This window comes from Mustela nivalis, assembly GCF_964662115.1.
Source record: "Mustela nivalis genome assembly, chromosome: 6".
Taxonomy (NCBI): Eukaryota; Metazoa; Chordata; class Mammalia; order Carnivora; family Mustelidae; genus Mustela; species Mustela nivalis.
Window position 1 is genome coordinate 51,578,025 of NC_139025.1, and position 20,352 is coordinate 51,598,376.

At 33.5% G+C, this 20,352-nt stretch overlaps 1 protein-coding gene across 3 annotated transcripts in view; it reads left to right on the forward strand.

The window, feature by feature from the left end:
* Positions 1-20,352, forward strand: part of MDGA2 (MAM domain containing glycosylphosphatidylinositol anchor 2) — a 996,453-nt gene that overhangs the window by 849,762 nt on the left and 126,339 nt on the right. Inside the window, exons 16-18 of one of the 3 annotated variants that reach the window (XR_014312926.1) lie at positions 4,292-4,397; positions 6,859-7,375; positions 7,621-10,379. The exons of 1 other annotated variant lie outside the window; for it this stretch is intronic. Coding sequence is in view for 1 of the 2 variants with exons in the window: in XM_082735224.1 (XP_082591350.1) it covers positions 4,292-4,397; positions 6,859-6,947 (195 nt within the window). In the remaining variant the exon portion in view is untranslated. Of the gene's footprint in view, positions 1-4,291; positions 4,398-6,858; positions 10,380-20,352 lie in introns of those variants that run through there. One more of the 3 variants, XM_082735224.1, reaches the window with a different exon arrangement.

Consider the following 20,352-nt stretch of genomic DNA (forward strand, 5'->3'; position numbering starts at 1 on the left):
CTATAAAATGTTGTTATAATAATTCAAAGATATAGTTGGAGCTCAGAACATAAAAAGAACAATGCAATAAGGATCTCTTTGTGAGAGTCGGTAGGAATTAAAAAAAAAAAAAAAATCTTTGTAAGAGCAAAACTGCAATGGAAATTAAAAGGAAGCAAACAAATATCCCACACAGGATCTTTTTCTTCCTGTTCAAAGAGGACCCTGAGGAGGACTATGATACTCCTCTGGCCCAATGAATTGGATTCCCTATTATCACAAAATCATAAATAAACATTAAAAACACTAATTATATAACTATCCCAAGAGACTAATTGTCAGAAATTATTTTTATTATCCTACTAGTAACTACTATAATTCTGATTTATTTCCACACACAATATATAAAACATCTGATTTATTTCCACACATGATAAATAAAACACCTGCTATGCTTATACAGAAAGTAATTTAGTTGCTTTACTCAGTGACAAACTGTATTATCCATAGTTGTGCTGATAAATGTAAATAATAGACTAACAAATCAGCCAAGTATTATTACTAATCCTTAACTCATTCAGGATCCACAAGGGATGAAGTATTCATATAAGAGAATGTTCTAGATCTAGGCAGTCCTCTGAACACATGAAAATTTGACTTTCGTTGATTTGTATTTTTGTTGTTCCGCCAGCTACACCAGTCAACATATTGCAGGGAGGAAGCAAACACATTAAATTGCATCACTCAGTCTACTCTGACACTTACCACAGAAGGCTCTGCAGCACTTCCTCTCAGTCCTACCACAAAAGAAGTGTGTCAGTGTCCTCCACAGCCTCTCTGCTTCAGGACTCTGTGTTTAGCGCCGACCCAGGTCTGACCTTGTGTTTAAACACAAACCTAGGTCTCTCCTGCACAGGGAGGTGGAAGGAAGGGAGGTTACAGGAAGTTAATGGGAAAAGTAGGAGTGATTAATACTTTAAAGTCATTGAAAGAAATTCTGAAGGGTTTTGAGCAATGGCAGCATTATTCCAGGGCAAGGAGCTTTGAAAAATTCAGAAATGATTTTGATGTATTATACATTTTAGTTTTCACTTTTAAAACAGCCTCATCTTTTTTATATTGCCACCTACCTCCAGGTGACTAGAACTTGCTAAGTGAGAATAATTGTGAGCTTTAAATTAGAAGAAAATACTTGGGTGGATAATTTTATCACCTATTCACCTCTACATACCTAAGATGGAAAATCCATGTACTCCTAACCCGTTTTTCCAACATCTTTCCCAATGAAAAGATTATGACTTCAGTTTCATCTGTTTGAATTTCAAGTGTGAGCAGGTGCAGAACATTCTAACCTACCCTTATTAGTCTTCTCCCCAACACCTCACTTTCCACACAAAGAAATTCAGTCCTCTTCTTTGCTGTGACTGCATTGCACACCCCAAATTTACTGCCTTCTACAAGCAGTGCTTACAACCTTTCCCTCCCACACCATCTTTTAAAATTAAAACTCTTGATGACCGAAGAGGTTTCCTCTTTACCAAACAAAATTCTCTTAGTACATTCCCATTCCTGCTTCAGTCCAGACCTAAAACCTGACTGGAAGGCAGAAATCTATGATTTACTCCATTAGATTCTTTTAGTACCTGCAAAAAACAAAGAATTGAGATGATAGCACTCCACTTTTATTCAGTTAAGTATTAGCCATGGGGACAACGTGGAGCATGTTGGATTTTATGGATGCATATCATCATGAATCTGTGATTTCTGACTTTCTCCAAGATAACACTCCATTCATGTTGTTATCTTCAGGAGAGAAGACTCAGCATCACATGACTGAAACTAAGAAGGGGGTGGGAATAACCATTGATTTACTCTAACATTGATTCTCAACCAGGTAAGCAGCACATATCAAAATAAAACAAAACAAAAATACCCAATGACTAAAAAACCCATGGGTAGGAAAAAGGCAATGGTGCTGATAGGGGCAATTTATGATGACCTTAAAGAGCTGTGTGTTCTTAAAAAGTGTGTATATTAATGTTTTTAAAATGCATTCATCCTGGGACACCTGGGTGGCTCAGTCTGTTAAACATCTGACTCTCGATCTCAGCTCACGTCTTGATCTCAGGTTTGTGAGTTGGAGCCCCATGTTGGACTCGCCACTGGGCATGGATCCTACTTAAAAATAATAAAATAAAAAATAAAATGCATTAATCTCAGTCTTGTCCAGAATAGCCGAAAATAATTTAAATGTCTACCAATATCAGTAGGGTGCTAGTTAAATAAATTATGTGATATCCATAATGTGCAATATTCCACAGTCACTAAAGTGACTTCCCCCTTTCTGATGTCAGTGCTTTTGGATTTTTATACCATTGATTTTGGTATTTTTAATTCTCACTTTGAGGACCTTGTGATTAAAACAGTCCTCTGAGGATTTTTTTAGCCACTTTCCAGATAACTTTCAAAAACACCACCCTATGTCAAATGCAAGTCATTATTTTCAGGCAGCCAAAGTAATACTTCATTGCTGATTCTAAGGACTGAGAATCTGTATACCACTAACGTGATTCTATACCATATTTTAATTCTGGTCTGCCATTTTGTTTTGGCTTCAGTGATGCATGGCATTTTGGATGTTTTTCAAAGAAATAGCTTTGGACAATTCTTTATTAACTTATTTATCTCAACATAGGTAAGGAGGAAACTCTTTCTACACAAGTTAAACATAAAAATAAAAATTTCTCTGAACCTTTTTCTCCTATCAAATCGTGAAAATTATTCTTACTCATGTGGATTATATTATATTCAAGTGTGGAAAAGGGACTCAGTACAAAAGTTGATAACTAAGGCTTCTGCTTATCACTTAGAAATCTCAGTCAATGGGATTGGGAGGGAGACAAACCATAAGTGACTCTTAATCTCACAAAACAAACTGAGGGTTGCTGGGGGGAGGAGGTTTGCGAGAAGGGGTGGGATTATAGACATTGGGGAGGGTATGTGCTTTGGTGAGTGCTGTGAAGTGTGTAAACCTGGTGATTCACAGACCTGTACCCCTGGGGATAAAAATATATGTTTATAAAAAATAAAAAATTAAAAAAAGAAAAAAAAAGAAATCTCAGTCAATAAAATTAATATAGTACATCAGAGAACAACAGATGAACTTCTCAAAGGTAGCCTAAGTTTTCTGAAAATCACCACAAACTTGCCTTTAATGAACCATATCAAGATACTTTCAAAGGCAAAAACAAAACCAAAGATATTGGCATCGATAAAAATAGACTTTCCCTCTAATTTGTTGCAACGAAACAAGGCTAGAAATTGTATAAAAATGCACACATCAGTTCCATGTTGAAACACCTTTTCATTAAGCTAATTTTTCCTTGGAAAGACCAAACTAGATATTTCATTTTGGCATGTAGAAATGTTTGTGAATATAATCACTAAATGCATAGTTGCTTTTTCATATCAAAAAGATTAAAAGGTTTTGCTAGAAGCAAGGAATAATTGTGGGGTTAGAGAGAAAATTTTAAAACAGTCTTATTTCTGTAAAAATGAAATAATAAAAATTTGCTGATGTCCTTATTTGTCACTGTATTCAGAATTTAGTAATAATAGGAGAGTGATTTCATTAGCTAGCTATTCTTTCAACTTTGATGTATTAAACCTCAATGTCAATCACTGTTGAAATGCAAAAGTCTGTCATTAAATACTCAACATAGGTAAACCCATAAATATCTTCAGTTCTTAAAGGTAGATTGTCAAAAGTGAAATCATAGATATAACGTATAGGAATGTGAGAAAGTTATTCACATTTTTGCAAGAGAGTAAACAAATTTCATAAAGATGGTAATCCCTTGTTCTGAGCTTCAGTAACCATAATACTGTTGTAAAGAATACAGAACTGATTCATTCCAGAAAATATTTCTAGAAAACCAGTGTTACGTGTTTAGACAAAATTGGAGGACATCTATTTTAGAGAAATACTGTTCAAATAAACCTTTTTCCTTACCCCTGAAAACAAAAAGTGCTGGGGTTTGTAGTAGTGGTAGTTTTTATTATGTTACTCAGTTTTGTTTCGTTTGAAAATCAACACAGAGCTTTTGATGTGAAAAACTAATAGTAAGCAAGGAATATCCTGTCACTGGTTTTGTTAAGAACATTTATGTTTTTTGTAAGTAACATTTTTAAAGACCATTGATAATAAATGTCAGAATTTCTGTCAGTTTTAGGTTTGGCTCCTCGATTTCTCAATAAAATCCATCTACAAATCAAAGATAGACATTTAGGTTTGTTTCATTCATATTTATAGCTCATTTTTGAAGGTATTCGAGGTCCTGGCATAGAAGGTGACATTGCCATTGATGATGTGTCAATTGCAGAAGGAGAATGTGCAAAACAAGACCTAACGACTAAGAGTAAGTGTCTATTCCTGGACTGGTTTGATGTGATATTAAAGTAATATAATAACTATTAAACTAAACTAAAATGGTCTAATTTTTAAAACTCATTTATTTTTGGTTTGTGAATTTAGAAATTCCTTATATGTGAGACACTAAAATTTTGAAGATTTTTTAAAACAAAGTATTAAATTTGATGGTATGTATATTTGACCTAAGATAAGACAAAAGTAATTTTGGCTTAGGTCTATGTAATAAATCAGCCCATTTTTTTCTGGTATTCTGGTATAATTCTTCTATGTGCATCACAATCTTGTTTAGTAATTCGGTTTCATTTTTGTACTGTGGTTTGAATATTATAGTTTAATAATATCTTCAGATTTTATTTTGTCACCACAAAAATGTTTTGAATCAGAGACATAAATTAAAAAATTATAAATAATGCAAAAACATCAGAATTATGTATTGAGCTCCTTCTTAAAATCTTCATCTCCATATTATCCATGTACAGTTGAAAAACTAAAATCATGTCTTTTAAAATTTCCTCCAGTTGAAGTATTTTCATAGGTCCATCTGGAATCTTTACTTCCATGTTTATATAAAGGGATATCGATCAAGCTAAATTTACACAAATAACTCATCAATTATTTAGTATGTATAAAAGGAGCATGAAAATCCATTTTCTTAAGTCTAGAGCAAATCAGAGTCTTTGTTGGTTTGAGTGTATTTAATGAAAAATTATACTAGTCTAGATGTTGAAAGTTAAATTTCTGCAACTACCCAGTGATTGCTCATACAAACTGAACTGACTCCATTTTTAAGCATTGTAAAAAGACAAAAACTAAGATTGTTTATAACAATGAGTCACTTTGCTCATAGTCTTCACCTCCTTGTCATTACACTTAGCATTCTGAGTAACAGATTCAGTAAAAATTTCCCCCTGTGTCTGGCTAATTTTGCTTTAGAAAACCAGTAGCAGTATCCACATGAAGTAGATTTGCAAAATGCGCAGAAAAGCATGCATTCTCCTTGGAGGAGGAGAATGAGATTTCTTTTGAATTTCATAACATATATCAGTCACAGTAACATTCTAGTAATAATAATAACCACTGAAGGTGGTTACTATCTTACATAGAAATTTGGATAATTTGGATAATTTGGATAACCTCCGTATTATCCATGGATAATTTGGATACATTTGGATAATTTGATCACCGAAAGTTATTATAAATTAAATTCAAAACATTGAAACTTTCCAAATGAGGAAAGCAAGAGAGAACATTCTCCCTCATGGAGAAAACAGAAGTGGTAAGAGTAGCAACAGTGAAATGAGGATGCAAACCCCAAAGGACTTTACTGTTACAAAAATACAACACTTTCAAAATCAGGTATCTTCTCTTCTAAAGTCAGAGAAATGTGTGGCTGTTTTAAATAAGATATATCTGTACATATTGGGGGTATTTTTATTCAGCCTTTATAAATCAGAGGAAGCAACCTTATTAAACAGAAACATTTTCTTTGGTATGAGAAAGTATCCTGTTACACCTGTATCTACTTAACTAGCATTTGCTAAGCTCACGGTGACAAACATTGTTTGGTGAATATTAAATTAATGTTAATTTCTAAGTACAAACCAGCCTGGCAGCCAAAAGCCTCTTCTTGAGTGCTCTGGTTCCCAAACCTTCTCAGGCAGTACCACGGCCCACACTATTAAAAGCTGCGCTTGTCTGTTGTGTCCAAAATCTACCTCTCTCCTAGGTGAGAGCCATTTTGTAACTTAAGCCAGATGACTGAATTATGGTACTTGTTCATGTTAGCCCTCCTGGGCAACGCATATATTCTACAATGTATCACTTGGACATGAAGCTTTATTTGAAACACCAATTATGATAGGAATCTTAAGGCAGAATCGTGGAACAGATTTTTTTAAATGGACTGATTCTAAAACTCACATTGAATAGATAATTATTTATTCAATTTATAGATACAGGACTGACCTAAGCATATATAATCCACTATTTATGGTGGCTGATTTTCTACCCCTAACAATCCCTTCCTAGTTTTCATAGAAAGTAGTTTTTCTCTCAGCCTTTAATCTTAATCATTTTTGGAAGCTTTGGGGGAAAAAAAGACCTCTTAGGATTTCTAACAATTTCTTATGTGTGCATACTTCCAGGTGGCTAGAAGGACTCTGAGGTTGATTGAGTTCAGCCAAAAACTTAGACAAATACCTTCTGGACAAGTTCTCAAGCATATCATATCAACTTAAAAATATTTCTACTTTTCTAACAACACCTTTATTTTCCTTTTCACATGTCTTGGAAATAGACTAATAAAACAAACAAAAAAGTATTTTCCAAAAATATTTTCCACATACTACTGTTGTTTTATTAGTTCACCAAAGTTGTATTGGTAGCTACATAGAATATTTATTCTTTTTGTTTGTTTGTTTCTTGGCATTTATTTTCCTTGTCTTTAGATTCTGTTGATGGTGCTGTTGGAATTTTAGTACATCTATGGCTTTTTCCGGTCATCGTCCTCATCTCTATCTTAAGTCCTCGAAGGTGACCTTATCCTGGCAGAGGCTATAAAAGATTCACCAGGCACTGGCATGAAGAAAGAGTCTTTGTAAATGGACATTGAAAAAACAAACTACCAAAGATTCCTCCACTGACTACTGACTCAAAAATAAAATAATAAAAACGAATTTTTTAAAGCACTGGGGATAAAAAGACATCATGGAAGTATAACTTATTCCAAACTACATATAAAAGATAATCTTGACCTGAGTAGAGAAGAGACCTTCAGGTGCTTTTGTGGCTAAAAAGATTACAGCATCATCTGGTCATCTGGTTGAACTCTGGAAAAAAAAAAAAAAAAGCTATAGAAATCCTTGTCAAAGCACAAAGTCATGGCTGGTTTTGTTTCAAATGAATAGTTTGCTTGTTACCATGGAAACCTAATGGCCTGCCAACAAAAACCTCACTGTAAACAGGGTACGTGAAGAGCTGGCATTTATTTTCCTTTCAAGAAGGTTTTACGTAGAGAATTAAATAAATGTAGGCCCTTTTACCTTTGGTTGTTACCGTTCCTTAAAAATAACCCGAACTCAGAATTATTTAAAACATTCGTGCTCCTCCCCACCTGTCCCCATCCCATCTTTATTGTTATTATTTGTTTTCCTCCCATGGCTAAGCTAGATAACTGTATGCTGTCTCTTTTTGCATGCATTACTATCCAGGATGGTAAACCTGGGCTTACATATTACACAGGCTTATCGGAGTTTGCTTGCGGCCACTTGAACACCCAAACTAAGTCATCTGTTCCAATGAAGAAACCAAACCACCATCTTTTATAAATTGCCATGGAAACCAAGTGCCTTCAATGAAACAAGCCTGAATAATTTTCAACTCAGAAGCTTGCACTGCTAAGAGTGGTTTGTGTAAAACTATTTTATAAACAAACTACAGAGCCTAAATGTGCAAATTACAGGCAAGACCACAAAAGCCGCTTCTGAAGAAGAAAGGACCGGAGCTGCTGCGTAAGCCCATGCAGACGAGATATTTGTTGTTTGACCTCCTAGACAGCCATGGCCTTTCGGCTTATTGTCCATTAGAAAATAACTTCCATTGAGACCAGACATGGGAGCAACACTTTTTTCTTCCAGGTTATTATATGGGTCAACCAGAGCAAAAGGTTGTTGAGATAATACTTAGCGCAGAAGGTGGTAAAACACAAGAGTGGTTTTTTTTAACTCTAACCTCCATTTGAAATGAAATTGGCCCTAGCTTTAGAGGGAGCAAGAAAATGTTTGTGATTGCAGTGTGCACAAACTCTACAGCGGAACTGGGCCTGAAAAATCTGGCTTTATTCTAAACACTGAAGGTAATATGCCTCTGCCCTTTAGTCAGACTCTGTGCAAATTGTGAAATATTATTTTATTATTTTACCAAGATTAAAAACACTTTTACAAAAAAACGAAAACCTGTAAAAATGATTTTGAGCTACCTGAGGACAAATCATACCTTTAACCAGCCAGTTTTCCAATGCATTGTAAATTTCACTTAAACCTGTTGGTTATGAAAATTTGAAGATCTTTTTCCTTAAATTATCTCAGCTTTTAACTTCATTTAAAAAGACTTTTGTCTAAAGAAGAATATTATTATTATTATTATATGTTCTTTCAACACCCCAGGATTTAAAAAAAACTGATTATGCAAGTAATTGGGATATAAGTATTAAATTATAACATTTGCAAATATTAATATAAAAAGCACAACAAAATGTAGTGGAAAATGACAAAGCTTGATTTTTAAAAGAAAAAAAATTCTGTAGAAATGTTTGTGCAAATTCAATAATTCAACTTAAAAGATAATTTTACAGCTATGTTCAATAAAGCCTCTTTCCAGGTAAGGTATGCAAAGCGGTATGTGTGTTTGTTGAGCAATGTTTACTTGTCACCAAAATGAGATTAGTTATATAATTTATTGGTTATGTTACCATGGGATAAATCTTCAGGGCTTCATATACCTTAATGTCTGCAGGAAAGAATTTAATAGGAACCCCTGATGTACTCTTCCATACTTTTCATACATGTAACAACAACAAAAATAACAAAAGTCAAACCTGTGAAAGTAAAATATGAAACAGATGTGAACTTGGAATTTAATGCTCATTTTCGTAGTTAAAGAGGGGACCAGCTGGAATATCTAGGTAGTGATAAAAGAGCTAAACCAATTCCTTTAAATTAAACAGAATTAACTAATAAGCTTTGTAATTTATTTTAACACATCAGGCATATTGAAAATTTTCAGAATTACAGTCAACCATCTGTTTTATCAAATCCAAACCAAAGAGTTTAAACAATATTTAGGGCACTTAGTATTTACTAACTCTCATTCACCTTGACTTTCATTTTATATAGCAACTAACTACTTCCCTCCACTGTCCCACATTAGTGGATCATCCTTCCTAACTGATTTTCTGCACACTCATTGCTGATAATACTAATAAAACTGTTTTCATCTAAAGAAAGGCTTAGCTCATTGCAGCCTTCTTCCCTTATCTTGAATTTGATTTGAGTGAGACTTTCGCAAAGAACTAAAAGAAAATGTGTGTTTAGAATATTTGGATATACCTTCGTCCTTTCCAGGAAAATAATCAAGTCTTCTTTTCTCCTTATTAACACTGCATAAAGAAATTGTTGCAAGTGAAAGCTTCAATCCTTATAAAATACTGAAGTCCTTTATAACCTTTCACACAATAAGAATACACATGCCTCAGAAGTCATGAGAACTGGCTGGTACTTCAAAAATTAATTTTGATTAAATTTTTGAGAAATTGTAAATGAGTGCCAAGTACAAAGGGCAATGAGAAGAACTGCAAAACAATCAGATTTATTGATAAGGTAATAAATTAGAATATATATCTCAAGTGGGTTCATTTATATAAACCAACAATCTTTGAATTGTAGAATGTTTTGCATTCCAGATCAAATGTTCAGTTGCTTTAATTGAAAGAAAATGAATCAAAATGTGGGAAATTTTAAAAGGTTGGGATAAGTGAAATGTAAAGTGTGTTAAGGAATCTCCTGTTTAACATTAGTTACAAGAATGATGATTTTAAAGCACTTACCTGTTTATCAACTGCCTTTCTTTTCCTAATATTTTTTGTATTTATTAAGAGTTGAACTCACCAACATATTTCCCTTTTTTCTTTTTGATGACATTTTAAGTGTAATTGATGCCATTTCTGTTATTGTTGTTCTTTATAGGAAGGCATCAGGCAATGGAGCTTTTAATTCTCTGGGAGAAAGATTAAACCATGTAATTTCCTAGTGTCAGTAACTGATCCGATTAATTAGGAACCTACTCTGTTTCAGTAGTTCAAAGATGCTTGTTCCTCCATATTTTAACATCTCTGCAACTGGGCCTATTTTAACTATAATTGGTCACATTTCTGTGTAGCGATACATAAAATAAAAGTGCATATTAAAACTGATGGCATCTTAGATATGTTGAAATTCACCAAATTCACTAAAGTCTCCAGAATAGCCAAATCATGCCCAATACTATTCCTTTTCAACAATCTCAAAAGTGAGAAAAGGATGCCCTGTCATATTTGTAGGATTTATATTAAATACTCATTGCCTATGCATTATTTAAAAATAACAACTTTTTATTTTGTGCTTTTAAAAAAACCTCAAACTTCTCTTACAGATGTTATATACATATCTAGCCCTTCTCTCTTTTTTTTTTTCTTTCTGCTACCTATATTTTCGTCCCATCATGAGTTACAATATGCTATGTATCCCTGGTTTGAGATGTTTTCTTGTTCTGTGTGATTCGTAGTACTTAGTAAGTTAGAAGCTTGGCCTGCCATGAAATTTTCTTAAAGAGATCTGAAAGATGCATGGTACATACACTACAATGTCGTACAACAGGCCAAAACAAATGGTACTCCATTTCACATATACCACACAATTGACTTTGGCATGGCAGTGAATTATGATCATTATAATAATCAGAATTACAAAGCAGCTAGTCAGTTATATCATGTTACAAATAGTAAAAATAATCCCACTCTTTTATATTTTAAAATATGACAAAATATGAATGACAACTGTACTTTCACCAAACATGCATTTTTACTTTAAGACTTTATAATAAACTTACCTGTCAAAGTGTGTAATTTGAAGAACAATTAATTAATTCAGTTCTACACTTAAGACTTATGAAACTGGCTGTGGTATTTTTCATGACCTATTTTGTTTGTTTTGATTAGTGATTTGAAAAATGGTGACAGACTAATGTGATTTTCAAAGGATTCTTTTTGAATGCGTTTCTTTAACAACAACAAAATTTTCTTTTTCTTTTTTTTTTTTTTTTTTTTTATGTGCCTTTCAAAGATCAGGGCCTCACAACAGTATTTAAACTGGAAAAAAATTCACTTCAGATTCATTTCCTTTTGGTTGATGACTACTTAAAAATTGCTTTGCCTGCATCTCAACAAAGCAGAAGGTATATACTCTTCTTGCAACTGGGTAGTTGATATCAATGAGGAGTTATTGCATTTTCTGTGAAAACAATAAAGTCATAGGGTTCAAGCCCATGCTATTTCCTTTCCTACAACGTTCCTTTTGTGTCTAACCAGTTTAATTAGTTTTCTTAGTGCTTATTTTTAAAAAGCCGTCTCTGACATTTTTTTACTTCAACTTAGCAGAAAAGCTACCACAAAAGAACTTTTTTCAAAACTGGTATTAAAGAGCTCTTTGCTGAGTATTCATAATATCTACAAATATACTACTAGAAAAATTACAACTCAAAGATTTGAAATTTGAATGGGCAATATGTCAATTCAGAATCAATCCATCATATGTTCATGTCTGTTTAGAAACAACTGAAAGTTAGGGAGCAATAACCATTCCATATATTTCCATATGTACTTCTTTATTGACATTATTAGAATAAAAATAAAATATGAGTAGTGATTTCACTGCCCTGAACCCACATTGAGTACACTGAAATTAAGGGATCATTATTCAAAATTTTGAGCAGGATAGAGGTTAAACTCTGGATAGAAATGAAATAATTTTCTCAAGAGAATATTTACAACTGATTGAATTTAATTTCAATTGTTCTAATTTTCCATGAGTTGAGCTAAAAAATATTCTTATTTTTCAATAAAAATGATGGGAAATTCTATGAAATAAGGATTAGCTTGTTAGTTTCAGTTTGTTTTCATATGGTTCTTAATTGTTGTCCTGGATTTCCAGGATATCATTTTTATTTTTTGAATCTCATCAGTATATTTAAATGTGTAAGTTTAATCAAATATACATTGTATTGAATTTATATTGAATATTAGTTACATTTTAGATCTTGAAGTTTAGATTTAACTTACTTTTCATTTTGATATTTTACTTCTGCTAAATAGTTTCAGATAGCTGTATGTTATTTTCCCTTGGATTTTCTTTCAATAAATGCAATTATGTTAAATACTCTATTAGTGTTTTGGGGAGATTTCTGCTGTCAATAAGCACTTAAGTTAGAAACAAAAAGCTATTTAGATTGGCAATTATATTTGCAAATTAAGATGAAAATGCCATCATTTCTTTCACTATTAAAAAGCTGTTATAGACTCAACACTGCAGTGAAGCACAATTAGCCCATTAAAGATATGTGTTGATTTTTACATCCTTTGTGAGGGATCGTTTATAAGATTATGTTAAACAAGTAGGCACTAAAAAATCTTTCTGAATGAACTGTGAATTAAGAATTATGGCTCAGTTTAGTAACTCTGGGCTTCTGCATGATATGTGAAATATCGACTAAATATTACAGCACTAATGTTCTTCAGGAAGTTAGCTTCAGTCATATATTTCATGGGGACACTGTAGGCTACATGTGGGTTTTCTGAGGGAAAAAAATAGCAGTGCTTGACAGTGATTCAAGTGAACCAAAGTATAAATGGAATCCTAATGAATAACTTGCATAGCTTAATTTTCTCTCTGTCTTTGGTATTATATTTCTAAGTACATCCATGAAATTTTAGGAAAGTGAATACAATTATCATTAATAGACCCATTAATTGTGTGTAAAAATCAACTCCTAACTATGTATTAAAATGCTATTTATTCTTTATAAGCTATTTAGTTTAATACCTGAATTAAGGACCTTACCCATCTTTTGATTTCCTTTAGTACTTACATTCCTTCAAAGTATTCTTTAATTGTCTGAATATCTGCTCCCAGCTGAAATTGTAACCTACCCCAGGGCAAGGGCTGTGTCTTTTAACAAGTTTAAGTACTTCCAACTTATCTAGGTTCTATAGAGATTATTGAATTAATGGTGATTGAATTAACCCAGGATTTAGAGCTATATTTAGAATAGAACTTATTCACTGAACCTAGGAAATAAGCAGCAATGTCACTTTCAGTGATAAAATCAATGAAATTTCACGGACAGAAGATGTCTCCTGCGTGTGAGAAAAAATGAGAAGACAAGGCAATTGAGAAACCAGCGTAAGCATTTGCAACAAGATTTCCTGGCATTTCTTTGTTTAATAAAAAGTGATTATGGGGCACCTGGGTGGCTCAGTGGGTTAAGCCTCTGCCTTCGGCTCAGGTCATGATCCCAGGGTCCTGGGATCGAGCCCCACATCGAGCTCTCTGCTCTGCAGGGAGCCTGCTTCCTCCTCTCTCTCTGCTTGCCTCTCTGCCTACTTGTGATCTATGTCAGATAAATTAAAAAAAAAAATCTTAAAAAAAAAGTGATTATATTTCTTAATGGAAGGGCAAATGTCAATGTTTTTGCAAACAAAATTACTATGTGGTTAAACCAAGGAAAATGAAATTAATTCTGCATGTTTTATGTCAAATGCCATTGCTATACATGAGACTAATACTGCATAGGATCTCTACTTTCAACCAAAATGTACTAATTGTAGAGTATTATGCCTAATTATATATTAGAGAGATCATGAACTCTAGCTAAATTCAATCTTAGCTCCTTTCTAGAGTTTGTTATAGTATATATTTTTTGAGATCCAATTATCCACTAAACTTGAAGTATATTTAAACAAGCAAATATTTTTATGAATTCTATAATAATCAAATTATAAAACACAATTCTAAAAATAGGGAAATATTTATTTAGTTCTGGAAATTTCTTATGTAGCATAAATTCTTATATGGAACAAAAATGGTAAATTAATTTTCAAAATTGAGAATTGTGTTGAGCAGAGAGAACTAATTTTTGTTATTTTGTTTCTGTTTTAAATTATATGTTTTAATTTCCAATATTAAGACCATTCAACAGGCCAAGGTGCCTGAAATAAAAGATGGTACAGTGTTAGTACACGGTCACTACACAGTAACTAATTGTTAAGTAAGTGAAACTATAAGTAGTACAGTGTCTGTTATAATTTTTTAATGAAATAAACATGCATCCTTCCTTTTTCATTGGTTTAGTTTCTGACAGTGTCATGTACAAGCCTGGGATTTTGCATGTATTCAAAAAGCCTTTCCAATACAGGGGTATTTGAGGATACCAGAAGGGTAGCCATTCTGAATCAACATCCTCCACTAGGACTGGCCATTCCTCACCCAGCAGTGCTTTCCTCCATGCTTAGTATTGCTTTCTCCATGTAGTCTTTCTTCAGACTAGAAATACTCCTTTTAAGGAAGCATATTAGAGTTCTATAAAATTTGCAGGTGACATTTCATTAGCTAAAAGTTCTCAAATATCTAGCAAAATTGGCTGAGAAGACACTGACCTAGTGGAGGGGACTAAGGAACCAGGAGAGGCATGCAAATAGGTGAGGTATGGCATTTCCAAGACTGTATTCATTTGGCAATTATCCTGAGGACAGGTCCAAATTACATATCAGTACATAAAATATAGACAAAGGAAAGGAATGTTAGTTAGTTTCATGTAAAGGCTTACAGAACAGAATGAGAAAGCTTCTAGGGAGAAATATAAACAATGAGGCCCCCTAGAGGAGGACAATATGAGTAGATAAGGAGAATGCATTGAAAAACAAAACTAATCAAACCAGAGCCTTCACATTCACAGAAAGGAGAGGAAAGGAAAATCACATAACCAAATACATTTTGTAGAGATACTTAATCTAAAAACTGAAAATAAAATATTTAGATGAAGTAAATTTGAAAAGGTACCACAATAAATATATATGCAAATATTTTACCCCACACACTTCTGGCTTTCTCTTTACTTGCAGTGACCGTAGTTACACTTTGACTTCTCTCTATCTACTTCTTCCTTGTGTAGATTCACAGTATGTAGGTTAGTTTAGGTTGAGTGTGCCAGTTTGGCAAGGAGCATCTTCAAATTATTTCCACTTCCTGTAATAATCTTAATGCCCACGCAAACACACACACTCATAAATACACACTATTTATATAATTTATCATTTTCAAATGTTTTCATTTCATCTGTTCCAGCCCATAACGGTTAGTGACTCACCATGGTACTACTTGAATCTTTGTTTGATGGATGCTTTTCCGTCTTCTTCCCATCACCCTGTCTCTCACTGCATGTGGACGGCCACCCTCCACGGTGTGAGCCAGGACTGAAAAGAACATGGTTTTAATAAGCAGTGTCTTTGGTATTTTATTTTGTCTGTTGTCTTTTTGTGCTTTTGTATTTTATTATCAGTGAACCTCCATGCTTTATCAAATCTAAACCTTATTGTACATACCTCTAATGAAAAAGAAAACATTTTTATTGTGATTGTAAGACACCATGAGTTGATGGTAACAGAAAGTCCTATTTCAGAGATGTTAAATTGCAAAATAATAATAATCTTAAGGCTGATGAAATACAGCATCATTTATAATTACACCAGATATCTCAATTGACAGCTTCATAGGAAATCTGCTTCACGTGGTGTAATGCAGTTGAACTCCAATTCTATGTGAATCAAAATCTAGAATGGTTGTTGGAAACACAGATTCCAGAATCCAGTGGTTTTGTTTCAGTTGATTTTGAGGGAAGGGAGAAGGCATAGGATTTTTTAAAAGCCTCTTAAACAAACATGATCTGTGTGGCCAAAATAACCACAGTCTATTGAAGATTGGGGTATTGGAAAGAACCCGATTTCAAAACCTGATTTCTACCACTAGGAGATGTGTGATCTTGCACAGATGGTTTAAAATCTCCGTGCCTTAGTGCCCCTGGAGACACCATGGAAAAATGTGGCGTCAGACAGCCAGGGTTCTTCATTGCATGACATCATCTCCCTCAGTTCCCTCAGCTAGAAAAGGGGGTGTTGGGTTATCTAATTAAGCAGCTAATATGTGTAAAAAACTTAGAACATGAATGGCCTATAACAAGCACCACATAAGTCGTTGCTCACCTGTAAAAATGGCACGGTAACAACAGTACTCACCTCGTAATGTCACAAAGATTAAATGAGGCAATGCAAACTAAGCATTTAGCAAAGAGAGAAATGGGATTTTTAATACACTGGTTTCATAAATTAATATATCTTTTAAAACTCTTCTAATAGCTAACCCTTATTTCCTTGTCCTTGTTGTATCTTGAAGATAGACAAGGAAAAATTTTCTATGATATTTAAATATTTTAATGCTCTTATTTATCTGACATGAAATGTAATAGCCCCCAAATGAAATAAGCTCTCTGATACTACTTTATGATGTAAATTATTTTTTGAATAACCATGCTTATTTTAGGGTATAGAAAATTAAGTTAGAAAAATGCTAGTAAGTAAGCACAAGTTTGGCATTCTTCAAAAATTACCTTTGAGAGTAACATATGTGTTTATATTCTAGACAGATATGGTGCTCATTTTTTTTAAAAAATAAACTTATTTTGAGATGATTCTAAGTTCACCTGCATTTGCAGAGATAACATAGGGAAATCCTATATATACTTCACCAGGTTTCCCCCACTAATTACATCTTACAGTTATGTATGTGTATGTATTTATTTCTGTGTATTTTAATCACACCTGTAGATTCATGTATCCACCACCACAGTCAAGATACACAGTTCAATCACTGTAATAACTCCTTTAGTGTTGTCTTTTACTTTACACATTTCCCTCCTGCCTCCCCTTTTCCAACCCATCCCATATTCCTGGAAACAAATAAACTCTTCTCTTTTCTACAATATTGTCATTTCAAGAATGTGGTATCATACGCTACATAAATTTTAGGGATTGGCTTTTTACAGACAACATAATTCCCTGGAGATTTATCCAAGTTGTGGCATGTAACCAATAGTTTGTAAACTTTTATTGCAGAGTGTAGTATTGTGTAACATTTTGTGTAACCATTCACCCATTAAAGGACATCTGGGCTGTTTCAGCGTGGGGCCATTACAAATAAAGCTGCTATGAATGTTCATGTGTATACTGTTGTGTGAACGTGAATTTCCATTTCCGAGATAAATGTTCAATATTATAAGAAACTGCCAAATTGTTTTCTGGAGTGGGTGTTCCACTTTTCCCTCCTACTAGCAATGCATGAATGATCCAATTTCTATGCATTCTCACCAACATTTGGTATTATTGTTGGTATTTCTTTTTATTTTAACTATTCTGATAGGTGTGCAATGTCTCATGATTTTAATTTTCATTCCTAATGACTAATGACATTGAATGCCTTTTCATTTGCCATCTGAATATCCTCATCTGTGAAATGTCAAGCTATATCTTTTGCCTATTTTCTAATTGGATCTTTTGCTTTGTTTGGTTTTGGTTTGGTTTTGAGTTTTGAGATCTCTTTTTATATTTTATACCTTAAATCCCTTGCTGGGTATATGGCTTTTAAGTAGCTTCTTTCAGTCTGTACTTTGTCTTATCATCCTCTTCACTTGGCATTTTGCAGAACAAAAGTTTTTAGTTTTAATGAGGAAGGTCTAATTTATTATTTTTCCCACTTATGGATTATGATTGTGGTGTCAGGTCTAAAGAACTCTTTGTGTAGCTCAAGATGCTAAAGACTTTTCTTACTCTTATTCTATTATAATCAATGTTTTAATCTTAAGATGGAAAGTTGGACAAATTTTAAGTCCTATTATAATGTTAGGTACTTATTTTAGTTCAAAATACAAAATGGTGTTTTCCCAGAGCAATGATGGAAGGTATAAAATAAAGTAATAATTAGGGCTAACAACTTAGCTTCTTTAGAGATTAAATCTAAATTTAGAATATTACATTTAAAAGTTACTTACATGATATTTGGGCATCCCATAAAAACTTTCATATAAAGACAAGGAAATTGCCTCTCTTCATCCCAAACATATTCAAAGATTACTGCCCTTAATTTTTAAATTCTTCTTTAATTCCATTTGTAGGAATTGCCACGGAAAATCAGACAAGGAAGCAAATAATCATGTATTAGGATACTATGGCACTTTATAATGGTGAAAAAAAAAACTGGAAACTATAAATGCCAATCAGTAAAGGAATGGTTAATTAAAGTATGGTTGTGCTCTTCCCATATCCGCTCTAGCTTTAACACAGTGCAGGCTGAAGACTGCCAATTGTGTGAGAGATTTCTTCAGGAACTACCCATGCACTATAGCTCAAAAGTGCCAGAAATTAAGAGCATTACAGCCAGCCCCCTATACCCCCCCCCATATGCAACCTTCAACCAATGTATAATGTCCCAGGTTTCTAGCCCCAAAGGAGACTAACTGTGAGATACCTGTTTTTAAAGACTCCCAGAGTTCCCCAAATAGGACCAAGTTCATTATCCATGGAGTCCTTGAATTAAGAACATTTTTTTATTGGTTGCCTTTCCTTTTCTCTTTAACTTCCTCATCTCTACTAGAATTCTCCAGTAATTACCTTCCAGAGAAGATACTGTATTAAAACCTTGTCTCAAAGAAAAAGTTCTCTCTTCTAGGAGAACCACACTAAGGCAATAGTTTATTTACGGAAGAAAGAATCAGGAATCTATTTTTTTAAATGGGCTTGAACTTTAACATACAAATATGTCTACTACATATTGTTAGGTTAAAAACACACCATATTACATGGAGTCTGATATATTTATAAAAATATGTATACCCCAAACTTCTACATTCTCCTGTCTGGTAGGTATGGTTTAACAGAGTTTCATTTTCTTTTATTTTTTTATCCTTAATTTTTTTGGCATTAAATATATATAAATTTTGTAGTCTGAACAACAACAAAAAAATCTTGGAAGAGAAAAGAAATGACCCAGTGTAGAGGAAGATTATTCTTTAGGATTTAATTGTTCAGAAATAGATCTCGTCTACATTTGGATGGCCTAGGAAATGGGGCTGTACCCATTTTATACAGTGGTATAAGACAGCCAGGAGAACCAATTCTGCTTGGTGAGTTCTCAAAGATGTGCTGGGATAGTGAAAACAGGATAATTGTCAAGGGCAAAACCTCACTTAATGTTCCCCACTGACAGGAAATCAGGTAAGGTTGTGAAGTTAAAATAAGCTCTAGTTAGAGAGGCATACTTGATTCAAAGTTCTGATGGGAGATATTAATCAGAAAAGTGAAAAAAAAAATCTTGCTTGTAAGTTAATGAAAATGACAATGATTCCTGAATTATGAAGAACAATGAAGAGTTCACATGCCAGGAGAAATAAGCAGAATTTCTGTTTTATGATATAATGTACATATTCCTCAAGACTATTTTTCCATTTTTATCTCTTCCTTCCTGTACACTAATTATTTGTTGATCTCAACTGTGGTCTCTCAACTGTTTTTGTTCTGAAAGATAGTACACATAAGAATAATCTCCATCACAATGAGCACTTTTCTTTTCATCTTTTCTGCCCTGGTTAGCTCTGTTGATTTGGTTACATGCTAATGAAGCCAGTCCTGAAGATTCAAACTCCATCCTAATTAGCTCCTCATAAAGAGATGCACTCCATGGACACACACTGATAGTCTCAGCCAAACATCTGACCAATGCTTGTTAGTGGTCAGAAATAGGACTACAATTGTGTAGCTAAATTGATGGTTTTCATGATCACAAGTGAACGAAAAATTTAAAACCTCCTTTTACATTTAGTGCATTAATAGCTGCTGCTTCTCCAGTATTCATTCTATCTCTGATGGCAGCAACACTCATAAGCCAGAAACCTAGAATCAACCTTGATGTCTCCCAAGTCTTCATCCCTTATCAAATCTATCAGCATGTCTTGTTGATTTTTGCCTCTTGAGTATACCTGGAAGCTATGTCCTTGCCACCATCCCTGATGTCACTACCTAGAAAAAGTTACTATGAGCTCTTAATAGGATTCCGCATTAGTTTCTCACTGTAGACTTCTACATTGTCTTCCGTATTGTCATCCTCATTCTCTACCTGTAGCTTATAAAATTATCTTTAAAAACTTACACAAATATAAGTTTACTCTCCTTCTTAAAGTCTTTTAGTAGACTCCCATTGCTTGCCGAGTGAAGACCGAATTCCTTAAAGTAGCATAAGAAAATCTTCATG